General features: G+C 48.8%; 1 protein-coding gene across 1 annotated transcript; it reads right to left on the reverse strand.

Annotated features, from left to right (window-relative positions):
• Positions 1-4,502: 4,502 nt before the first annotated feature.
• ALX3 (ALX homeobox 3) lies at positions 4,503-21,817 on the reverse strand. The gene is made up of 4 exons (XM_072644278.1): positions 21,422-21,817; positions 13,791-14,107; positions 10,738-10,866; positions 4,503-6,564 (listed from the first exon to the last, which is right to left on the reverse strand). Exons 1-4 carry the CDS (start codon positions 21,675-21,677, stop codon positions 6,256-6,258), a joined length of 1,011 nt encoding a protein of 336 aa, XP_072500379.1. The 5' UTR covers positions 21,678-21,817; the 3' UTR covers positions 4,503-6,255.
• Between the last annotated feature and the right edge of the window lie 2,297 nt (positions 21,818-24,114).

Genomic DNA, 24,114 nt, shown 5'->3' on the forward strand with positions numbered 1-24,114 from the left:
GGAGCTTCTTTTCCCACCTTCTCTCCCTTTCCCTAAATCTCTCACCCTACTCCATCCAGGAGTGTGTATTCCCCAAGGCACTTCTGGGGGAGAGTAGAAGGCAGCGCTCTGGGAGTCCTTGGTGAGAACAAAACCATCACTAGGTTATGGTATATCAGAATTATTGGTCAGAGCTTCAAGCTTTAGGGGCGGCATGTTTCTGAGAGACAGAGGAGCTGAAGCTGTCTCCTGCCTGAGGAAGAGAGAACTGCCAGCTGGTGCTGAGATCTGAAGTTCTTATACATGCTGGGCCTATATCTTTGAACTCACAGCTCAGGACGTCCTTCTCTATCACATCCAGAAACAAGACAGATAAAAGGGTTGTTCAACCCTCTACACATCATCATTGCAGAAAGACATTAGAAAATAGGGAAAGAAGGAAGGAAAGAAAGAAAAAGAAAGGAAAAGGAGGAAGGAACAGAGGGAGGAGGGAAAGGAAAGAAGGAACAGAGGGAGAGAGAAGGCAAAGAGGGGAGGAAGAGGGAGGGAGGAAAGAAATAGGCATTTACTTAACACCTACTATGTGCCAGTCATTATGCTAAAAGCTTTACAAATACTTCATTTCATCTTCACAACAACCTTGGAAGATAGGTCTTATTATTATCCCCATTCTGCTGTTTTTGAGGAAACTGAGGCAGAAGCTAAGTGACTTTCTTAGGGTCACACAGCTAGTGTCTGAGGCTGGATTTGAATTCAAATCCGAATGACTCCAGGCACCTAAGTGATGTGTGAAGTCAAGGTCCTTGCCTTGTTTTTGCTCATCTGAGAGCCATCTGCTATGTGCCTCACCATCCACTCTTCCCTCCCTCCTCTGGGGTCTGGTTGGAAAGAGGTGGCTTCTGAGAGACATTGGATCAGGCAGCCTGAGTCCAAGAGCTAGCTTGGGAAGTGGGACTCCAGCAGCTGAGAGCTGAGCTCTCCCAGGTCCAGAGAGATAACCCTGGGGAACAGAGGAAGAGCAGTCTGAGAAAACAAGCCCAGGGCTAATGGGAAGCAGGTGGAAGGCCCTGCAGCTGCCCCTGGCCTGGGAGGATGGTCTGACTCCTGGCTTGAGGATGGCCTGAGGAGAGGGAGACTTGTCAATTCAGAGATAAGCCTGAGAAACAAGCTCTGAGGATGCCTATCCATATTCATTATATGTGAAGCCAGCGATTGTAAAGTTAGCTTTATGTTCATTTAGCTGTCACCAGATGAAGAAATACGAGCTGTGGGCAGATCTCCCCTGGACTGGAGCCAGTACTAGTCCTGGCCTCACTGCCCTCCCCACCATTTCCATCTTGTTCTCTCTCTCCCTGTCATTATCTTGGTCTCCCTGACACTTAGGACTGTCTCCCATCCTCTCCTATTCTCTCTGTCTTCCCCTTCTCCTACTTCCTTTCTGGCCCTGTTCCCTCTTGGCTCCACCCCCAGTCCCACCATCTCCCTCATACACTGTCCTTTGGAAACAATATATCCTGCTGTATGTGTTCTGTTTGTCCATCTCTGCCTCCATCTCTTTCCCTGACTCAGGAGTTAGAAGTGCCAGGCCCATATACACACTATTATTGGTTGCTTCCTGAAAGGGGAGTGGGAGTGGGGTGTCAGATTCTAGCAGAAGACACTGAGGACTCTCTTCATTCACGCTTTTTCTTCCCACTAAAAATGGATCTCCATACACAGAAATCAAATAAATGTTGCATTGAATCCAGTTTAATTGAAGTGGACAGATCAGGACTACAAGTCTCCTGGCCTCATGTAAACACTTGAGGGTCCCAGGAATGAAGCCCTTAGAGACAGAGGGGATTGACATATTGGGGGAAAGTGAGCTCAGGTCTGCAGCCCTGGAGAAGGTGTATGTGGAGTGTCCCCTTTGTCTTTGAAACCCTGCTTCAACCTTGCTTACACAGGGACTTTCTTTTTCTATGCTCTAAGGAATGCTTTTGTACTTATGGTGGCTGGGAGAGATGGGAAATGGCTCTAAGGGATTCCAAGTCCTCTTCACCATCCTTCACTGGCAGATTATGGAAGATCTTTGTCCTCAGGCCCCCACTGTCAGCTCCCTCTGAATTAAAGCCTGGGAGGGAGTGGAGTTGGGGGCAAGAGCTCTGCAAGAGGCAGCTGATTTCAGTCCACTGAATTAAGTAGGCAGAGATTTGCTGAAAGACCCCGGTTTCCACTCTGGCATTTTCTGCTCTGTCCACAATGCCTGAGAATGAAGTTACCCAGCAAGACATGGAAACCTTCACACCGACCCCCAGAACCTACGTTCTTTAGGGCCACATGGCACATTTCCCAAGTGGTTTCAGACCCTTCCCATCACCTCTGCCATCAGCCCCTCACACTTACACCCTCTGCCCAGCTCCCAAACTCCAAGACAACTCATCAGGATTGATAAGGCATTCCCATTCTGAATCCTGGCACTCTGATTTCTGAAGTCAGAAAAAGAAAGAGAATAACAAGAGGGGGGAGCAGTGCCAGTTTTTTCCAGAGACCAAAAGTGGGGGCAAGACTGGGGGTGCCTGGGTCCTGTCACTGTCTCCTCAGCAGGAAGATCTTGGGTGGGGAATCTGACCTGGCTCCCAGTATGCACTGATTTCTCTGCCTGACCCGACAGGAGATAAATTGGACTGTGTGGCTTTGTGCCATTGGATTTCTCCAGGCCTGAAAGATGAGGAGTTAAGGAGGGGGTGTTGAGAAGAGGGAAGCTGAGATTTTCTGAGCGATGTGCTTGTGTTTACTGCAGGGGTGCAGGCGCAGGAGCCTGCATTTCCCTTGCCTGAAGAGATAAGGCAGAGGATTGAATGGTTAATACCCTGAAACCACAAGAAAGAGCCCTGGCTTTTGTCGATGCCCCACAGCTCAAGAGGTTTGGAGGAGTCTCAGACAGGCTGAGACTTAGGGCTGTCTGGGAGCAGGAAACAACCAACTGCTCTCCCATCCCATGCATGGCAGGAAACCCTAAATACCACCCCCCATCCCTCTCCACCCCCACATGCATGCACACACCTTCCTTCCCAATATCCCTTAGAGAATGCTGAATCTAGAATCAGAGAATTGGGGTTTGTTTGAATTCTGGATCTACCTTGCATGACCTTGGCTAAGTTGCTCATCCTCTCTGGGCCTCAGTTTCCTTATCTGTAAAATGAGGGAGTTGAAGTAACATTCCGTTCCAGCTTCCAAAGGTGGGGAGTCCACTTTCTAGGGAGGCAGCCCCATGCCATTTTTGGACTGCCCGAATTGTTAGAAAGTTTTTCCTGCTTCTAGTTCTGACTGCTAAGGCCAAGCAGAACAAATTATTTCCCCTTCCACAGGAAAGCCCTTTAAATATCTGAAGCCACACTCTTAGGCCCTGCTCAGTCATTCATGCCTACAAGGACACGGGGCCAAGGCCTCAAGCCAGTGGGGCACAGATGGACACTCCCTCTAGTGTCAACTCTAGTTATTCAACAAGAATTCATTAAGTAATTGCAGCCTCCACTGCCAACTCTCCCTGTCTGATTCTTCTAGGGCAGTAAGCAGTGGTCCAAGAAATGGCTAAGGAAAGATCATCAAAGTCAGAAACCATAGGATCATAGATTTAGAACCGAAAAGAACCTTAGGGGCCACCAAGTCCAGCGTCCTCAGCTGGGATGAGAAAACCAAGGGACAGAAAGGTTGTCATTTGTCCTAAATCACACCGCTAACACAGATCTGAGGCAGACTTTGAACCCAGGTCTGAGGCAGCTAAGTTGCTCCAGGCCTGGAGTTAGGAAGACTGGAGTTAAAATCTGATCTCAAACACTTTTTAGTTGTGTGACACAAGGCAAATCATTTAACCCTTTTTGCCTCAGTTTTCTAAAATGAGCTGGCATAGGAAATGACAAACCATTCCAGTATCTCTACCAAGAAAACCTCTAATGGGGTTATGAATGGGGAATGGGGGACATGACTGAAAAGGACTGAATAACAATTTCCTGACTCCAAGTTTGGCACTTTATCCACCACCTCCCAGTTCCCTCCCTTCCTTTCTCCCAGGAGTGGGAGTGCCAACCTTGGCCCTCTTTGGAGCAAGACATTGCCTGGGCCAGGATCTCCCAAATGAGTAGCTGAGGAATATGTATGTGTCTGGGGGAAAGACTGTCAGAATGTGATTAGGGACTAGTCAGAGGTCCTCAACTCTCTTCCCAGCTCTGATATCTATTAGCCATGGGACCCTGAGCAAAGCATGCTGCCTTCCTGACAATCTTCCCTCCTCTATAAAACAAGAAGCCCAGATTAGATAATCTCTTTAAGTTCCAATACTCTAAGACTTTGGCTTCATGGCCCTACTGGGGGAAGGGGTGTGGATAGCATTCCTCATGGGAAAGAGGGACAAGCTAGGGGCCTCTACTTCCCAGGTGATGATCCCCCGACATCCCGTGCTAGATTGAAAACAACCAAGGACTTAGCCTGAATGTGTCAGAAATCAATCCTCTCTTTAAAAAACAACAACAATAACAACAACAAAAAAGAAAGGCTTTTATTGTTTTTGACAAATGACAAAATCTTCGCAGATTTTTTTTTTTATAAAATAAGGGTGATTAGAATATCATGGGATCAACATTTATTTGATGTCCACTAATGGGGACACCATGGAAGAATTGGGTCACAACTCTTATTTATGGAGGAGTGGGTTCCAGGGTTTGGGAGGAGATGGTTTGGAAACCATTGGTGTTCCCACAGCAACAGCCAGGCACAGTTCTGTCATGGTTCTGGACATAAACCATGGGAGGGCTCACCAAAATTGCCATATTTGGTGATTTCCTTTGGAATTTCAGTTCCTTGGGGAGCCAGGAGATGATTCCACAAACTAATGGGGAAAATGGGCTCAGGCATGGTAGGATGAGGGCCCAGAGGAAGAGCCTCCCCAAATACCACATCTATTCCTCTGGGAGGGAGCTAGCCCAAGATTTTTGAGAGTAGGGGTAAGGAAAACTCAACATCATGAAGTTCTTCTCTTCCTTGAAGATTTTCAGGTTGTGACTCCCACCCTATTGACTAAGGATTTGGACCAGGAGATCATGCTATTGAGCCATCCCCATCCCTATCCTATCCCATCCCATTTCACAAGTTTCTCCTTACTTCCTTTTTTCCTGCTGTTGACTGGGAATGGAAATAAGAAACCTTTAGAAGTTGGAAAATGGTTATGCCCATCCTCAACAGAATGGTATAATAAAAAGACCTAAAGAGGACCTGACTTCAAATCCTGACTCTCTCCCTTGTTACCTGGGTGACCATAGGTAAGTCATTTAACCTTCTCCAGGCCTCTTTTCTCATCCGCAAAATCAGTGATTGTACTAAAGGACCCCTATGGTCTTTGCCAGCCTTAAGCCTCATGCTGCCAGCAGAAAACATGGAGCAGGTCCACCTGTTTGAGTGGAATCCTGTCTCTTCTCTTATTACCCTTCCTACTGCTTACTATGAGTTTGGGGTTCACTCAGAAGGATGTATGTGAAAGTACTCAGGAAGTTGTAAAGAGCATGGTACGAATGGTGCTAGCTTGGCTGCCCACTCCTATTCTCTCATTGCTGTCCCTCACTGGAGCTCACTAGATCCTTCCTTTCTTCTTGTTTCTCATTTTCGATGGAGGAGATTCTGAACATTCTGTAGCATTCACCAACCTAGCTCTTACCTCATCTACCTGGGGCCCCACCCCAACCTGGAGTCAAGACTTCCTGCATCTGGGAGGTAGCAGGTTGAATGATGCAAAGCTTCAGAGGAGGGAGAGCAGTTGTTTCCTGCATCTCCTCCAGAACTGGGGAGATGGGAAGCAGTCTAGAAAAAAAAGGGCAAGGGGACCAAGCAGCTATTGAAAGGCTCAGGTGGGTGGAAAACTATTGTCCTCTCTATGGAGCTACCTGGGAAAGAAAGGAAAAAAAACAAAAAAGAGGAAAGGAAAGAAGGAAGGAGAGAGGAAAGGAGGAAAGAAAGAAGGAAGGAAGGAAACAAACTTCAGTCTGCTGCTGGACTTGGGGTGGGCACAGCTGTTCTCTCTATGGACCTCTCTGTCTGGGGGATAGGGAGGGTGAGGGAATGGCAGACCAGGGGTAGATGATGTGCCCTTTCTGGTATCTGGAAATTAATAAAGGCAGAAATTATCCCTCCCCTGTGTATGGGGGTTGGGGTGGGAGGAGGTTAGATTAAAAGGAAGGATTGGCTGCATCTGATGAGAAAAATCTTTAGGGCAGTCCAAGGAAGTCCAGTCTTGGGGTGGCCTGATCACGTGGTCCAATTGAGGAGAGAAGGTGACTCTTTGGGCTTCATCCTCAATGAGACCAGACTGGGAGACTTGTAGTCACCATCAGGGGCTGTCTCAAAGCTGTGGCCCCCCAGAGCTGGGGAGAATCCATGGATGGAATAGATGCCCGGAGGAGGTCCCGGAGAGGCTGGCACGCCCATAAAACCAGCCACATTGCTGTGGGAATGGGAGTACGGTGACGTGCAAGGGGATGGAATTCCCTCTGGGGACATCAGACAGGGGCCTCCTGGGCTCCCCGACCCTGGACTGGGCCACAGGTTACTTTGCAGCTGAAATGAGAGGTAGATAATGCATTAGCTTTTCAAGTCAACACTCAAGTGTTTAGCACATATTAAGGCATTCGCTGATCCTTTTAAGTACAAGGCTTTGTGTGCTAGGCTCTGGAAAGAAACTAAAATGCAGTCATCCCCACTTTTTTCCAAGTCTTTCCAAACCCAGCTAAGAGCCTCTTGGCCACTCACCACCCACCACAGCAATGCTCATGGAGAACCCCAGTGACATCCAGGGCATTAATTTCTGACAGGGCTCTTCAAAATGATCTGTACCAGGTTCTTCATTTTACAGGTGAAGAAAGTACGGTTACACATTACTTAGTAGTAGAGTCCACGGCCAGATGCCATCTCTCTTCTGACTGTCTAAGTGCCTTCTCCCCATCACCTTCCACCATGGAAGTTTGGTAAACCCTTGGGATGAGGAATGGGAAAGAGGAAGACAGGCAGACTATCTGGAGGTTAGGTCCTTGCTGATCCCCTCCCCACCCAATGAAAAACAATGATAGAAACCCATCTGGACATAAGGCAGTATGGTCTACAAAGTACCTGTCAACCCCCCACTCCTACCCCTTCCTCCCCAAACACTTTGGAGTAACTAGAACAAATCTTACCAACACCATTCTGTATACAAGAGAAAGACATCTGGGGAGAGTGAACAGGGTGCTAGCCCAGCAATTAGGAAGATTTGACCCAGCCTCTGACATTTGTCAACTTTGTGGTAGGGTTGAAACTCTCTGGTCCTCAAGGCAAGTCTCCAGGATTTATCTCAAGTTATAGAAGGATTATGATCTATAATCATAGAGGATGCTGTCATAACAAAGAAACCACAAGCCCAGGACATCTTCAGACTAGGACACTGAGGTTTCTAGGTAGCTGGGTCACAAAGTGGATAGAGTTTGGGCCTGGAGTCAGGAAAGCCCCAGTTCAAATCTGGCCTCAAATACTTACTAACTGTGTGACCCTGGGTAAGTCACTTCATCCTATCTTGTCAGTTTCTTCTTATGTCCAATGAATTGCAGAGGGGAAATGGCAAGCCACTCCAGTATTTCTGCCAAAAAAACCCCAAAAGGGGTCACAAAGAACTGAACATGACTGAAAACAACTGAACAGTGACATCCTCTTTATACAAATGAAGCAGAGTGGTTCAGTGACTTGCCCAGGGTCACACAGATAACGTGTATTTCGGTCAGGATTTGAACGCAGAGAGGTAGGGCTCTCTATTCACTTGGCCACTCACTACCAACTATCTAGTGTTTTCTCCTCCTATTCTCCACCCTCAAAAGCATTCAGCCTGACTCCTTTTAGAGACAAAGAAAACTGAGTCCCCGAGGTCATCAAAGACTTGGCTTGTTTGCGCTCCACCAGTGTTTCTCATGAGACGATGGACAGTGGGTTAGCCCAGTGAAATGGCTCCTGCCCACACATTGTGGGGAAGCAACTTACCAGAGTCTGAGAAAGAAAAAGAGGTTCCAGGAGATCTCAGACAAGGTGGTGACCAGAATGGACTCTTCAGTATCCTTCCTGCACCCTGACCTCATAGGGAATGGGGGTGGCATGGGGTGGGGAGACAGGAAAGAAAAAAGGACCTCCCCTTGGGTCCTTAGGCCACTTGAAAACCTATCCAAGGGGATAGAAGGGCCAGCACTATCCTTCCCTCTCTCTGAACCTCAGTTTCCTCATCTGTAAGTGGGGTTAACAATGCTTACATTACCATTCTCACGACTGTCGGGTGGAAAGTATTTAAAGCAAACTATGAGTCACAATATAATTATTGTTAGTACCCAGCTCCTGGCTTGTCTAGGCTGGGCCAGGCTGAAGGTGTGGTCAGTGCGGCAAGTGGTTTCTTTATTATTCAATTCAACAAACATTTATTAAGCACCTATAAGGGGTGAGGCACCAGGCTAAGCACTGGGGATAGGAGGGGAAAAACAAAAAAAACAAAACTGTCTCTAACCTCAAAGAGATAACGTTCCACTAGGTTTCCCTTCTCTCTTCCGTCTCCACGTTTTCCTGATTCCAGACAGCTTAAATGCTACCTTCTCAAAGAAATCTTTCCTACCTCTCCCTCTGAACTTAGGTACACCATATATATCTTGTATGGACATAATTCTTTGTAGGTTGTCTCTCCCCCGATTCAAATTAGAATTTGAACTCCCCAAGAGCGGAGAGGGTTTCCCACAATGCTTTGCCTAGACCCTAGTACAAGGTAAGAGCTTTGAAAATGTCTGTTGACTGACTGTCTTGGTGGGGGATATAATATGAAAAACAGGTAAGTAAATACAAGATCATTAGGGGTGGAGAGGGGAGAGTACTAATAACTAGGGAAATCAGGGAAGACTTCTTATCGAAGGAGCCTCCTTGGCTCTGATTGTCAATGGACTAAGTACAGAGGACTCTCAGGCTCTAAAAAACTGAGAGAATTTATTCTTATTTTTCCAGGGAAAGTGACTGTAAATGCTTTGGCCCTGTCTGGATTACGAGGAGGAAGTACAGTAAAATGGGAGGTAGGAGGAATCTTTATATAAACTTTTGTGGTGTCTTCTGTGTTGTTGATTTGAATTATCCTGATGACCTTTATTTAAAAATTTGATTTTAAAGCTTCTATGTCCCTGTGGCTGATTCTTTCAGGTGATGCAGTGGGAAGGGAAATATGAAGGAAATGACTGGCTGGGTATCAGGCTGGGATGGTAGAACTGGTGAATGAATGAATTTTCTGTGGCCTCCAAATCAGCTGGAGGGGAAAGGGAGAGGGCATTTTAGGTCACTGTCTCTTTCAGGAAGCCATAAGACAGACCTTCTCCCGCCCCCCCCAACCCTACCCCCTACTTCTCAATGGTCTGGGAGGGTGGAGACGTCATGATTCCTTAGAACTTACTTAAGAAACCTTGAATGTCCCTCAATCTAGGAATGAAGAGTTGATTTAAAAAATATATTTATGAACAACTAATGACCTTACCCTAGTGTGCTATTTCTTAATTCACATATTATTCTCTACTTCAATGTAAGCCTAGAAAACACAGTGTTTTGTTGAACATGGAAAAGGAGAAAGGGGAATGGGGGGATGGGGCTGCCCTAGAGGGAAGTCAGTGCAATGCTGGAACTGAATGCTCAAATTTCATAGAATCTCAGAATAGAAAAGAATCCTGGCCAAGTTTGTTAATCTCTCTGAGCCTCAGTTTCTTTTCTGTAAAAAGGTTGTTGTATGTATCCAACAAGGAAAAAGGATCATCTCTACCACAATCTGACAAGTGGTCACCCAGACTCTCCCTGCAAACTCCAGTAAGGCAAGGCAGGGGTGGGGTAAGGCAGAGGACCCACCTGCTCTCTCCTAGGCTGCCCATTCCACTTTTGGACAGCTCTAATTGTCCCAGTTTTACCCCGATATCTGCCTCTCCAACTTCCATAGGCTGCAGCTGGTTCTGCCTTCACGAAGAGGGCAGAACCCTCCTCCACAAGCCAGTCTTTCTAATATCCAAAGGCAGCTTTCATGCCCAGCCCCCTTCCCCCTACCCAACCCTGATCTCTTCTTCAGACTTTCAGCATCTCCACTTCCTTCAACCAAAAAACTATAAAGCCTGGGGAACAGTCACCCATCCTTTTTTCCAGCAGATGGTGGAGCCGCCAACACAGGGGAGGAAGAAAGAGCCCCAACAGTTCTCCTCAAGAGCTGAGACTAGCACAGGTGAGCTGGATAGTTACCTAGAGCCCAACCCAGAGAGGACTCATATGACCCCTTATAAATGCACTTATTTCAATGCTGGGAAATTCTACCATCGCTGGAGTGTAGCTAATTATTTTGTGTTCATTCAAATTGTACATATTATGATGAAGGCTCAAAGTCTCTAGTGAATAGTAATGAACAAGGAACGAGTCAATTTTAATATCTTGCCTAGGGTTCCTTGTCCCTGCTCTGCTATTATTATTTTTTTCCTGGTTGGCAAAGGAGCTTTCACTTGACTTTCCCTTTTTCTTCTTCTTTCTTGATGCTTAATCACAGTGGACATTCTTGCGCATCCCTCCCCCACCCCCATGGAAGCACTGAAACCTTAGATAGGGTCCTTAAGATTCCAATTCCCAATGGAGAGAGGTAGGTTTTAGTGGGAGGAGAAGGGGGGCAGGGTTATAGTATATCCCCGGGTTCCCAGGGACTGTGTCTGTCCTTCACCTTACCTGGGGATAGTTGTCAGTCCTGGGCAGCACTGATATATCATAGGTGGCTGTGAAGGGGTTCCTCACCTCCTGGATTTTCCCATATCTCTCCCGTTTCCTCCATTTGGCTCTTCGGTTCTGAAACCAGACCTTTGTGGGGAGGAAGAAAAAGGAGAACAGAGGAAAGATGGGGAGCTCCTCTCATGAGGCAGCCAATTGGGAAGGGGATATAGGCTCCACAGGATCACAGAGCCAACTAGGAAGGGTGGAAAGCCTGGAGGGCAAATAGCCTGGAAAAAAAGGACCTTAAGAGGACAGAGTGGGAGGTGGGTGTGTCCTCATGCAGCTTTGGACTATGGGGGCTAATAAATCTACAAACCACTCACAACCAAATGAGTAAGGGGATGAGAGCTGGGAGAGACCCAAGATAGAGGAAAGGTTTTATTGGCCTCCTCCAGACCTGAGTCATTCTTCTAGATGTTTTTCCAGGCCTCTGGTGTAAATATTGCTAACGTGTGTGTGTTTGTGTGTGTGCGTGTGTGTGTGTGTATCTATGTCTATATCTAGATGTATCTGTATCTAGGTGCATCCTTGTACATATCTGTGTACATTTGTGTAGCTGAGCATTTTGTGAATACCGTCTCTCTGATCAGGAAAGATCATTGATTCAGAACAATAAGGGATCATAGTGATCATTTCGTCCAACCCCTTCATCTTATGGAGCAACTAGATGGTGCAATGGTTAGAGCACTGGGCCTGGAATTAGGAAGACCTGAGTTCAAATCCAACTTCAGACACTTACTAGTTATGTGACCTTGGGCAAGTCACTTAACCCTGTTTACCTCAGTTTCCTCATCTGTAAAATGAGCTAGAGAAGGAATTGGCAAAATCACTCTACTGTCTTTGCCAAGAAAACTCCAAATGGGCTCACGAAGAGTCAGACACCAACAATGACAACAACAACTCCTCTGTACCCCAGCACTGGGGAGTGACACGTGGAGCAGACATCCTAGGTGACAGAGGACCCAGTACATCCCGAGGAGCAGGGGTATGTACCACTACCTCCCCCATTCCTCTAGATTCGTTACTTTCTTGTTACTCAACTGCCAGTCTCCAAACCAGCCCTGACAGCATTGCTGAGAAATGGTTTACAAACTGGTTCTCTTCCCTGTCCACCATCACCTACGCCCAGGCTCAGGGGCAATCACTTGTGTAGCTTTTTATTACTCAACTCCATGGAGCTAGAGTGGGAAGACTGAATGAGGAAAAGATACCTTTATCAAGGAATATGTATTATCTGTCTGATAGGTTGCATAGCGGATGGAACACTGGACTTGAGAGTCTAGAAGACCTAAGTTCAAATCATTCCCTTGTTCTTTATTAGCTCAGTGATCCTCTCCAAGTAAGTTGCCTTCCTTCAGCCTCAATTTTCTTATCTGTAAAATGGGGATAATAATAGCATCTACCTTCAACTGTTCAATACATTTTAGCTAATGTTATTACTGAAAGATTCCCAGTTAGCCACAGAATGCTGGGAAACCCTAGTGAATATCCCCTCAGGACAGTGGAAAGAACACTAGATCTGGAGGCAGGAGACCCAGATTCAAATCCTGCTTCTGATGCTTGCCACCTCTAGGACTTTGGTCCAATTGCTAAACTTCCCTGGACCTCTGTCTCCTTGTTTGTAAAAGGAGGAGACTGGACTGCATGTTCTCTGGTTCCTTCCAGCTCTGAATCTATCATCCTATTTGAGAGTCTGAGGAGAAGGAATGGGTGTGGGGGTGGGGGAAAGGAATGTCTCCATCTGTCTCCTCATGTCTAGAACAGGAAAAAAAAATCGTTGTTTTGTGTCCATGTACTTGGATACCAGCTGAGATGTCCCCGGGGCTCCAGGTTTCTGAAGTTGTTTTTATCTCTAGTTTTCTCCCACCAGGGGCTATGGGACACTGGGGGTTCCACCTCATTGTGTTAACTCTTTGCTGGACCTTAATGTAAGGATTGGAATTTGGGAAGGATTGAGACAGTGGGATTTGCCAGGGCTCCTTGTGATGGGCACCTGTAGGACACAGTAGCCTAGAGGCTCGTGCTCAGGGGTCCCTCTCCTTCCCTCTCTGTGTCCCATCACTATTCACTCCTCTTCCGGGGGCACCAAGGCCTCACAGATAGTTTGAGCCTCCTCCTCTTGCTTCTGCTCTCCCTTTCTGGAATTAGCCCCTCTTCTTTCAGAGCATCTCCTCATCCCTGTCTTCAAAGCAGTCTTTCAGTCAAAGGCTCTCTCTCTGTGTCTCTGTCTCTGTCTCTGTCTCTCTCTCTCTCCCTGTTTTCCTTCCTCACCCCATCCCCATCCCCCAACCTGGCAGTGGGCTTATAGCAAATCTGGGCTTTGCTTTCCTCTGGTGTCTTAGTGGTGCTGGGGGCTTCTTAATTCAGAAGAGATTCCTTGACCACTTGGATTCCAGCCCTACTTTGTGGGTGCTTGGGAAAATCTAGGTGAAAGTTTCCTCTTATGAACAAGATGTAACTTATCAGTTTCCATAGTCTCAGGCTCCATTCTCTCCCACTCTCTAACTCCTCCCCTTATGCCCAGATCTTGGGCATAAGATTTTTAGTTTCTTCCAGAGCCCTATCCAAGAAGCTAGACCAAATCCTGGGGGCCAAATCCCTGGGAGTGGGAGAACAGATGAACCAGACTTGTTATGCTTGGAGCCTTGCAAGAGTCAAGAAACCAATGAGAGTGATAGTGTAAGATCCTCCTGTCCCTGGAGATCCTACTATGACACGCAACTACTTCTCAGGCAAGATGTAAACCCCTCTTACCTCTCCCCTTCTTCTGTCCCACCAAACAGCCAAGCTTCTCAGTTTAGGGATTTGAGTATGTCACTACAGCCCAGTCAGAGAAAGGGTTTTCTTTGATGTCCACGTCCCAGAGACATCACCCATACCTGTGAGGTGTCCCTTTGGGCCACCATCGATCTCCACCCCTCTGTGTCTCCCATCTCCTGGTCTGTAAATATGAGGGATTCCAAGCAGTGACAGAAAAAGAAGTGACCTAAGCCTCCAGGGAGCCCTCTCACCTGTACCCGGGCCTCAGTCAGGTCGGTCCTAAGAGCCAGCTGTTCTCTTGCATACACATCAGGGTAATGGGTCTTCTGGAAAACCTTCTCCAACTCTTCCAGCTGGAAGGTGCTGAACGTAGTACGGTTCCTCCGTTTCTTGTTTTTGCTCTTGGGCAGTTCCATTGAGTCAGTGAGCTGAGGGCTCAGAGCTCCCCGGAGCCTGGCTAGGCAGGGTGCTGGGGAGCCTCTAAGCTCTGGCGCTCCCTCCAAGGGGCCTCCTGGACAGTCTAGAGGCAGTGGGGGGAAGCTGATGACTTTGGAGACCTTCTCTTCCGCTGTAATGGAAAACACAAAGGGAGGGATGGAAAGGGTACTCTGGGGTTTTGTGGGTGGAATGGGGGGGGGGGATATTGACGTCTCCTGGCTCCACCTCCCCCTCCCTCCTCAGTAGGCGCCTGGCATTCTGGAGGGCTGCCTGTGGAGGGGGCCCTGGGGGAGCATGTGCTCTGTGGTCTAGGCAAGAGGAAAACAGAACAGGGAACAGGTCCTAAAGTATCTGGAAGTCCAGGGGAAGGCACTTCGATGTGCCTCAAGGAAATGTTCTATGTGAATGTCTCTCACAGGGTGCCAGGCCTGATGCTTATGTCTGGGAATGGCTACCCTGGGCTGGAGGTTGGTGAGCAAAAGTGTTTGTTAATGAGTTCCCCCCACCCACCCACCCCTGCTCTGACTAGAAGCCAAATCCTGATTTCAAGCAATCTTATTTCCCATCCCCTGGCATCTATTCCTCATTATGACCAGGTATGCCAAAAAACCCTAGGGACAAACTCTGAACCCCAAACTCTCAGAATTAACTCAATGTCTCAAGTTAAACCAAAAGAATCTACCTCAAGGAATGAGGTTCCCAAGAGTTTGTCTCTCCCTATCCCTATCCCCATCCCAATCCTTGGATCTTGACTCTGTTGACTAAATTTAAAACTGGAATTTTCTTCACTGCAGTTGAGCTCAACAGAAATGGGGCCCTCTGAGGAAAAAAGCCAGTGAAGAGGATTCCAGACCCTGCTGGGTCTCCAAATGACTCCAAGTCTCCTAATGGGCGCATCATAGGAAGGAAGTCAAGAGCATACAGGAATTGTGGGAGGTCATGATAAGACCAACAGTAAGGACTCAAATGGAACACAAGGGAAATAGTTGGGGACAAATTGAGGAATGACGGCAAAATCTCTTCCCTTTCTACTCACATTCCCTTCTCCCCATCTCCTTTCTCAGCTGTTCCAGCCTCCTCCCCCACAACCCAAAAATTAATGAGCAAGGGGTAATCCATTTTTGAACTGGGAACTATTCCTAGCATCTCCACTCTGAAATGTTAACTCTCTCTCTCAGGAAGCACTTGTGGAGATCCGCCATGTTCTGAGAACGATGAAAATAGGTCACAGTCATCTCCTCCTTCCACTCCCATGGACAACAGACCCCCAGAAGTGCCCCCATAAAATTCTCCTCTTTGCTATCCCAAGAGAGCTATAGGAATAACGTACCACTCTCTTATTCTCACATCCCCCTTCCCTGTCACTGGCCCCGTTCCCAGCAGGGGCCCACCCTCAATCCCCTCAGAGGTCCAGTGGAGAGAGGCAGTTTCCTGGGAATTTTGGTGACAAGATCACATGGCTTGCTTCAGGCTAAGGGAAGCTAGGGAAGGCCCTAGGCAGAAGGACCAGAGTTTCCATTTCCTATTTTTGTGTGCCCCCTTCTCTGACAGAAGACACAAGAAAACTGAGGCATATTTTTCTTAACATTAGCAAGCAAAACTTTTCTTAAAGGCAAGCAGCAATCTGCCTGGGGAACTGGAGAGTGGCTTGTAGAGTGTGGTTTTTTATTGGGGGATGGGTGGGGAGAGTAGGGGAGGTAAGGAGGAGCAGCACTGTCCCGAAGGCACCAAATCTCAGTCTAGAGGTCTAACATCTAGGGGCAATCATTGAAGCCCACTCTGGGGAGGTCTTGATCAGCAGGACAACAAAATTTCCCAGGCATAAGAACTTCATTAACAACCGGGGAATATATGCAGAAGGATAATGGCTTGGAAATACATCTCCAATTCCTGGCAAAAACATGCAGATACCATTGTTTGGAGAGCTGCTTGAGAAATAGGGCTTAGTGGGAGTATAGGGACTCTGGTGGTTCACAAAAAGTGTCTGTTTTGGAGATCCATCAGGAACCCCAGATCCAGATGGATCTTGGAAGAAACCAAGGATTCAGCTTAGGGAAAGTGCAGCATTGTGAAATGTACTTCACAATGGGAGGAAGGGGGAAGTTGGGGAAAGAAAGGGTATTTGCCTTAAAACAGAGGTACCCGAGATTGTACTTTGTCCACCCCAGGTTGTTCCTGCTTCAGGTGTTTTACTTCCTCTCCCCACCCCTTCCTCTATCCTTAATTTCCCACCCATTATGTCCTCCTTTCGACTTTCTGGAATTCCAGTGTGTGAGGGCTCAAACAGAACAGAGCTCAGTTTAGTTGTCCTAGGTAGGATCAGACAGCAAAGCTATACTCTTGCTGCATCCCCTCCCCCTCCTCCAGCTAGTCTTGATGAAAATGAGAACTTTGAAAAAGGAGAAGGTGGAGCCCCCTCTCAGCTCCTCCGCAAGGGTGTGAGAAGAAAGCAGGGCTCAGGGTAGCAATTCTCAAGGGTTTTCCTCTGGTAATTCAGGGCACCCAAAGAAATTATGTCTCTGGCAATAGTCAGTGGGGGATGGAGAAAAAGAAAACCTCATGTAAAGGGCTGGAGAGAAAAAGATGCCAAAAGAAAACTAGAAATGAAAGAACATGTAAAAGACAGATTAGTAGTACAAGTCCATGCATTAAAAAAAAAGTAGACAGTATAAAGCTTTATACCTTATAGTGGAAATGGAAATTATGAGCGAAAGAAAAGGTGGAGGAAGCGGGGAGGGATGGTGGAGACCTAAAGAAACCCTTGGGGTGACGCAGGCATAGCCCCCATATCTGAATTCTGTACTGTCCCCACCCTACAACTCTGCGGTGTTCCACCTGAAGGTCAGATCTCTTCACTCTCCCTTTGTGCGCCAGTTTTCCCATAACATCAGCTCCAGAGCTGTCTCTCTTTTCAGAAGGCACTTTAACACATTTCCCTTCCTGCTCAGCAGCTGGATGAGCGCTGTGTCGAAGGTGGACGTTGCAAAGCTGCAAATATTGCCTTGATCTAAGGGGGGTAAAAGTCTTAACGAGGAACTCTATTCGAAAGTGGAATGAACTTAGGAGAGATCGTGGGCCCCCTCTCATAGGAGGTGTGGAAGCAAAAGCTGGGTGGTCCCTTGCCGGTAGGATGCAGACGGTGCTTCTGTGTCCTGCAGGTACGGGTTAATTAGATTACCTATGAGGTCTTATGCAGACCTAAGATTCTTTGACTGTGGTGTGTCTCTCCTCTCTTGCCTTCTGGACCAGCCGCACGCTTCCAAGTCCGCACTTAGAGAGCACGCGGAAAGGAACTAGTAGAGATAAGGGAAAGGAAAAGGGACCCGGAGAAGGAGTGTGAGCACATCCTGCGCAGTGTAGTGCATACGCGGATGCAGGAGCAGTGGAGAGAGGCGCTCAGACGAACTGAGGAGCAGAGCATAGAGTCAGCGTTGGTCTGTTGGGGAAGCCAGATGGGACGTGCTCCTGAAGTGTAAGACTGGAGTGAAGCCCCGACAGGGCATTGAGTTCAGAACTGGCTTTGGATTGGATACTCAGTAAGGGCAGCGAACATCGCACGCGGGATGTGAGCTGTGAGAAGAGGGTACGGGTGTGAATGTGTGCTGCGGAAGGTGGTATCCCGTGGAGCAGTTTTGGAGAAGAGAAGACGCAGTTCTGTGACTGTGAAATCTGATTGTCTTTAATCTCTCGTAGGGGCCCGGACATCTCTCTTTCTCTCTCTCTCTCCACCCCCACCCCCACCGCCTTGTGCTGCCCGGGTCGAGGGGGCTCTCTGTCTTCGGCAGCCTTCCTCACCTCCTCCTCTGTCCTACAAACCCCTTTCCATCCAGTTCCACTTGGGCGCTACGATCTTGCGGGTTTCGGACGAGGACGGTGCAGGAGCTCTTGGAGGACGTGATCTGGGCCTGGACTCCTGGCTGGAAAGAGCGCTCTGGAAGCGGAGATGCTCGGTGGGGCCCGAGTGACTGAGGAAAGTCGGATCGAGGTCTTCATGGAGCAGTGTCAGTGGACAGATTTCAGGGACGACATCAACTCCATCAACTTGGATGGAGAAAAAAAAGTTACATCTTTATTTTCACTAGCCTTTAAATAGAATTTAGTATTTCCTTAAATTATCTTAAAATGATATTCTGGGGAGGGGACGTTTACGACAAAGCAAAAGTTAGAAACTCTTGTTTTACAGGGAGTCCCGTGTTCCTTGCTCTCAGGGATGACTCTAGTTCCCAGAGCGGGGCCAGCCTTTTAACCACCCGCGGGGGGCCGAGGCCCGGGCTGGGAATAAGAACAAACAACATTTACAGATTAGTCTTGCTTGATCCGGAATGCGTCTTCCAGCTCTGGATTCGATTCCAGCCCTGAGTCTTGAAAGCTGGGCCCTGGGGCCCTAGTTCGGAATCCAGCCCACGGGGTTTGGGCGGGCCGGGCCGCAGAAGGAACGTAAAGGTCCCTACTTCTGCTTCACTCCCCTTTTGGTTCCCAAACTAATCCCACAAAGAAGCCAAAGTTCCCTCACCCTCTTCCTGCAGACAGAGAGGATCTGAGACCTGGAAGAGAGAAGAGCCCGAAGTAGGAGGCCCTGAGCCAGACTAGAGAAGAGAAGGAAGGGGAAACCCAGTCGGGAACGGGAGAAGCAAAAAAATAAATAAATAAATAAAAGCGGCTGGGGGAGGCAGAGTGGAACCGAGGCCTTTTTCTGAGAAATTAACCCGATTTGTAAAGACACCAATTGGGCCAGATGGGGAGCAGCTGCACAATTACTGGTCTCAACTGGAAATCTTTCGAGTCCGTTATTAAAAGGCTCGGGAAATGAGGTGACCTTCCCCATCTCTCTCCACCACTCGGCAACTGGATCGGGTCTCCAAAACAGCTGCAGCCACAGTCTCGGGCTGTCCGCTGAGCATCCGAACTAGGGACTGGCCCTTTGGCTCTCTCCCCGCGGACTCTCGGCTCCTGCAGGTTTGCAACCAAAGCGCCGAGAGGTCAGCTTTTCTCCGCGTTGGAAAAGGGGTCAGCGTCAGCGGTGTCTCGAGACTTTCCGACGACATCCACGGCTTCCCCATTATTTATACTTTTCCATCCTTCTCTTTTTCATCTTTCTTTGAAGCATTTCTTTCTTGTGCTCTTCCTTGAGGTCCGCTATTTTCTTTCCTCTCTGATTCTTTTTTCTTTCTTCTTTTCCTTCCATCCCCACGCACTCTCTTTTTTAATCTTTCTTTCGTTCTCTATTCATCTCCCCTCTTCTTCCCGTTCTTTCTCTTGTTTCTTTTTTCTGTCCTCTCCCGCTTTGTTACTTTTTCTTCCGTTCCAGCTGTTTTCTCTTAATTTTCTTTTCCCTTTTGCTTTCCTTTCGTTTTCTCTTCCGTCTTTCATGTCTTCCTTTAGAAACAAATTTTTTTTGTGCCGACATTTTCGGCACTCGCTGCGTTTCCACTATCTTCTTTTGCTTGCTTTAATTTTCGTTTTTTCTTAAACTCTCCCAGTCTCCTCCCATCCTCACTGCTTGATGCTGGTTTTCTACGGTTCTTCCCCCGCTTTTCCTACGGTTGCTGGAGTTCAGGTCTTTGAGATGCTCAGGGGTTGCCCATGGCCACAGCTTTGTTCCCTCATCTTCTTGGCCCTTTCAACGGCCCTGCATCACCCACATACAGCGTAGTAGCTTCCCAGGCTCGAGCACTGCGGAAACGCCGACCGGGGAAGCCAAGCAGGCAGTCCTATTGAGGGCAGTGAAAGGTGGAAAGCGGGAGGAGGGGAATTCTTGGGTCCTCCGGGGCCCCCCTCTTTGCTGTATCAAGCCAGGTTTTACCACCCCAGTGCGGGCCGCCGTACCTGTTCCACCTCTGCTGTTTACAAAGCAGTCTGGCCCCTCAGTCTGCTCGGGGATCTGAGGAGCCAGGCCAACTGCTTCTCATTAAGTTCCAACTGTGGTTTTTATCAGGAGAGCCACTTTCAAAGAACGCAGACATGAAGGACTGAGGAGTCAATCATTTCCTACAGTTGACCCCCCAGTCCCTTTCTTCTCTCGCGCTCAGCCCAGGACGGGGGAAAAAAGCAAAGACCGAGGTGAGAGGATTGTCTTGGTTTGGATGGCCAGTCGGCTGGGGACCTGCGTAGGGCTGGGAGGTAGCTCGAGATTCTTTGGCAGCTCACACGGGTTGGGCCACAGGTATTAGAGGAGCAGGACGCTCTCTCAGGGCAGTCTCCTCTCTTATAGATGGAAGCAGGCAGTTTTGAGATCCAGGCCTCGTTGACTCCTTCGGCAGAGCAAAAGACTGGAGTTATCCAAGAGGCTACTCATAGATCTAACGTGCAGATGCGAGACAAACGGGAGTACGGCAAAGACCAGGGCCTTCCCTGCGCTCATGACTCAGCCAAAGGTTTTTTGGGGTCCGATTTCCCTGGTTCACTCCAGAGACACCGGAGGGTGTTTGGCTGCTCTGTGCCGCGCTCTGCTCTCTCGAGATACGACCCTCAGCCTGGGATCGATAGCCTCCACGGAGGCAAGAAACAAATAAGTTCTCTGGAAAAGATAAACAGCTAACCGACAAGCGACTCGAGAACCCAGGCCCTGGGCACATCCCGAGGAGGAACTGGGATTCCTCTATCCAATTCAGGAAACCCGAGCCCTAGACTGATAGAGTTCGAAGTAGAAACAGCGGGACAGTAACTCTAACCTCGGCGAGCCAGTATTTGAACAGAAAACAAACAAACATTAATATTATGGCCGAGAATAACCGAATAACCGATTGGACAACTGCCCCTAGGAGCCAAGTCCATGTCGCTGCTTTCTGGAGAGCCAGGCCCTTCTGATGCTGGCAAGGGGAGAGGGAAATTAAGGCAGTGTGGAGAAGGGACCTGAGGACTGGCCCGCGCCTCGGCTGAGAAAAGGCTTGCGGGGGAAAGCTGGAGCTGAGAACCAGAGGAGGGCCGACATACAAAAGCCTTGCTCCCTTCTGCCAGGGGCTTCTCGCACAGGACCGGACCGACCCATCCAAGTCCAGAGATCTTGGGCGGCTTACACGCCACTCCCCCCAACCTAGTTTGTCTCACACAATCGGCCTACCACAATCATACCCTCGGGTGGCTCTCGCCGGCACCCCCACCAAAATCTCCCACTCTTCATTCTCAAAGCACCCCACTACACCCGTAGCAGCAGATTTCAGTTCTCCGGCCGGGCTTTCCCGGTTCCGACGGCTGCTGAGGGCGAGGGGATGGGAACAAAACCCTTCGGATGGCTCTGAATCGTAACCTGAACGGAAAGAAAATGTGGTCTTTGCAGGGTTGAGGAAAGAGGGAAAAGGAAGCGAGGGCCCCAGAGAGATGCGGAGAGAGGGACTCTGGGTCCCTAGCTTCCTCGCTGCCCCAAGAGTCCGCAGAACTTAGTCCAGCGTCCCCGAGTTAGTGTCTGTCTATCCCCTTACCGACCATAGCCTCCCACCCGCATTACCTTCCTCAGGGGCCTCGTAAAAGCGCCTGCCGTTGAGGGTCGACCCAGGCCCGGGTTCCTGCAGGTACTTGGCAGGGGGCTTGGCTGCCTCCGGGGAATAGGGCTCCAAGGTTCCGCAGGCCGTCGCGTAGCGAGCAATCCGGGACCCGGGGAGCGGAGCTGGGTGCAGATGAAGCGGGGGTCCTGGGGGCTTGTCGGCCGCCGCTGGGTAAGCACCGGGACCCGCGCCATAAGGCAGGCAGCGCTCGGGCTCCATGCAGGCCTCCTGGGGGCCCGGGCCTGGGCCCGAGGAGACTATGCACTTGGGCGGGACGGGCTGCCGGGCCGGCCGGCTCTGGGACTCGCGCTGCCCTAGCGGGATGTGCGCGCCAAGGGGGGAGGGACCTGGGAACTGGGCCCCTGAGCCCCCGAGAGCGGCGCGCGCCGCGGGGGGCGGGGGGCGGAGGGGAGGGGGTAGTGTTCCTCCTGACTTAATCCACTAACTATCCACGTCACGTGCGGCGGTGCCCCGCGCGGGGATTAACCCCTCGGAGGCCGGATACATCCTTCTCTAGCCACCCTGTGACCAGTTTTCCGAGGTGAGCGCAGCTTGCCGGCGGAGTGTGGGAAGGACCAAACAACCCTTACCCAGGTCCTATGTGGAGTGGGGAGCTGTGTACTAGAGGTGGGATGAGAGGTATGGAGTGTGCGCTTGGTCAGGGAGAGGTCCTTTCTTCTTCTACCCCCTCCCCGCCCTCAGTCTCTGCCTGACCAGCACCCGTGGCAGGGACAGCCTTCCAAGTCCTAGACCTGAACACCATGGGAGAACATTGCTTACTGCTTGCCACAAGCCTTGGGGTCTAAGGGACACTCGGAGACCAGACACTGGAAAACAGGAATCCAGTTAGTCCCTCACCGCCACAAACACCTAGACCCCTAGGCGAGTGAGGGATACTGTGCAAGGGCAAGACGTGGCTCTCAGTACTTGATTTCCCCTGCAACTCGGGGTCAGCTAAGGGAAGCAACTCCCAAACCTCAGACTACAGTAGTATGTGCAGCCTTAGCGCTAAGGTCTCCTCTGCTTTGGGATCCTTTGCATCCCTGTGGAAAAAGAGCTGAGGGTATTCTGGGAATGCCTCCTCTTCCGGAGTACATATGGACTGTAATGGTGGTAGCTGGGGCTGTGGAAAGAGCACTGGATCGGGGTTCAGAGAATCCCCATGTTTCCTATTTACCTTGGAACAGGTGGAGAGGGCAAGCTCAGCAGTTTCTTTGCTAGGAGAGCTAGCATTTACCTCGCGGCCCACAAAGTCTGGAATGCTTCCCTATCCCTGAAGAAAAGACCCTTGCAGAATGCTGAGACCAGTCTGACTACATCAGGCATCTCCCTCTGCTTTTGAAAGAATGCTAAGGGTAAATGTGATCTAACAAACCATTGAGCAAAGAATTAAGTGGGAGAATCAGACAGTGGTTTTGGCTGTTCAGAAGAAAAAAAATTATAAATAACCAAGGCAGCTGGGCAGAAGCTTTCTGGGCAATGACTTTATTGCCCCAACCTCCTTCCTGAGACCTCACTTAGAATTAAATTATTCTAGTCCTCCAGAAACTAAAGCAAGGTGATGGGGAAAGGCAGGAATTGTTTGTATTTCAGTTTGATTTTCATTTCTTAGAGAAATTCAAATCCTGTCCTAGTGCAAACACCCCCTTCTCCTTCTGTAGATTTGAAGGGAGCTTCTTGGCTGTCCTCAGCCAAGGCTTAACTGTAAATCAGGACCAAATAGGAACCGGAAACCCCTATCCTCAATCTGAGTCATTAAGCCATTATTAAGCATACCTTGAGTTCTCTGAAGCTTTATTGGTTTAAACCCCAGGTTAGAGCATTACCAGTATAAGAGCCCCTAATCACAGGAGCGCAGACCCTCACCAGCACTTGGGACTGAGGCTTACTTGACAGTCAGGCAGTTAGTCAAAAAGCATTTATTAAGTACACGGTATGTATCAGGCACAATGCTAAGTACTGGGGATACAAAGAAACAGAAAAGACAGTCCCTGCTCAGGAAAAGCTCACAGTCTAGACTAAGGAAAAATATAATGATGTACAAACAAGATATAGATAGGATAAATTGGAGATAATGAACAGAGGGAAGATACTAGTATTAAGGGGGGGGGGGGGTCAGGAATAAGCACAGATAAGGAGGAAGAGTATTCCCCGAATGGGAGAAAGTCATCAAAAATGCCTAGAGCCCTTAGGTAGTTTCGTGCAAGGATTATTCTGGAAGCCAGTGTCACTGAGGGTGAGGAATAAGGTGTAAGAAGACGGGAAGGTAGTAGATGGTCAGATTTTGAAGGGCTTTGTATGCCAAATATTTTATATTTGATCCTGTAGGTAACAGGGAGCCATCAAAGTTAATTGGATGGGGGTGACATGGTCAGATTTGTACTTTAGGAAGAACAATTTGACAGCTGAGCAGAGGATGGATTGGAGTGGGGAGAAACTTGAGTCAGGATGACTAACCAGCAGGGTAATGCAGTAGTCCAGGTGTGAGGTGCCTGCATTAGAATGGTGGCAATGTCCAAGAAGAGAAGGGAAGTGTACACTAGAGATGTTAAGAAGGTAAAATAGGTAGGAAGCACTTGACAACAGATTAGATGTGATGAGATGTGAATGAGAGAGAGTGAGGAACTTAGGATAATACCTAGTCTGTGAGTCTGGG

The sequence above is a fragment of the Notamacropus eugenii genome, chromosome 2, assembly GCF_028372415.1.
Source record: "Notamacropus eugenii isolate mMacEug1 chromosome 2, mMacEug1.pri_v2, whole genome shotgun sequence".
Taxonomy (NCBI): Eukaryota; Metazoa; Chordata; class Mammalia; order Diprotodontia; family Macropodidae; genus Notamacropus; species Notamacropus eugenii.

Excerpts from the sequence above, each read along its gene's own strand:
- ALX3 (XM_072644278.1), bottom strand. The coding sequence starts at position 21,677 with ATGGAGCCCGAGCGCTGCCTGCCTTATGGCGCGGGTCCCGGTGCTTAC. Across the intron at positions 10,867-13,790 it reads TGACTGAGGCCCGGGTACAG|GTCTGGTTTCAGAACCGAAG; the intron begins GTGAGAGGGCTC and ends CTCCCCACAAAG. Across the intron at positions 6,565-10,737 it reads GGACTGACAACTATCCCCAG|CTGCAAAGTAACCTGTGGCC; the intron begins GTAAGGTGAAGG and ends CTCTCATTTCAG.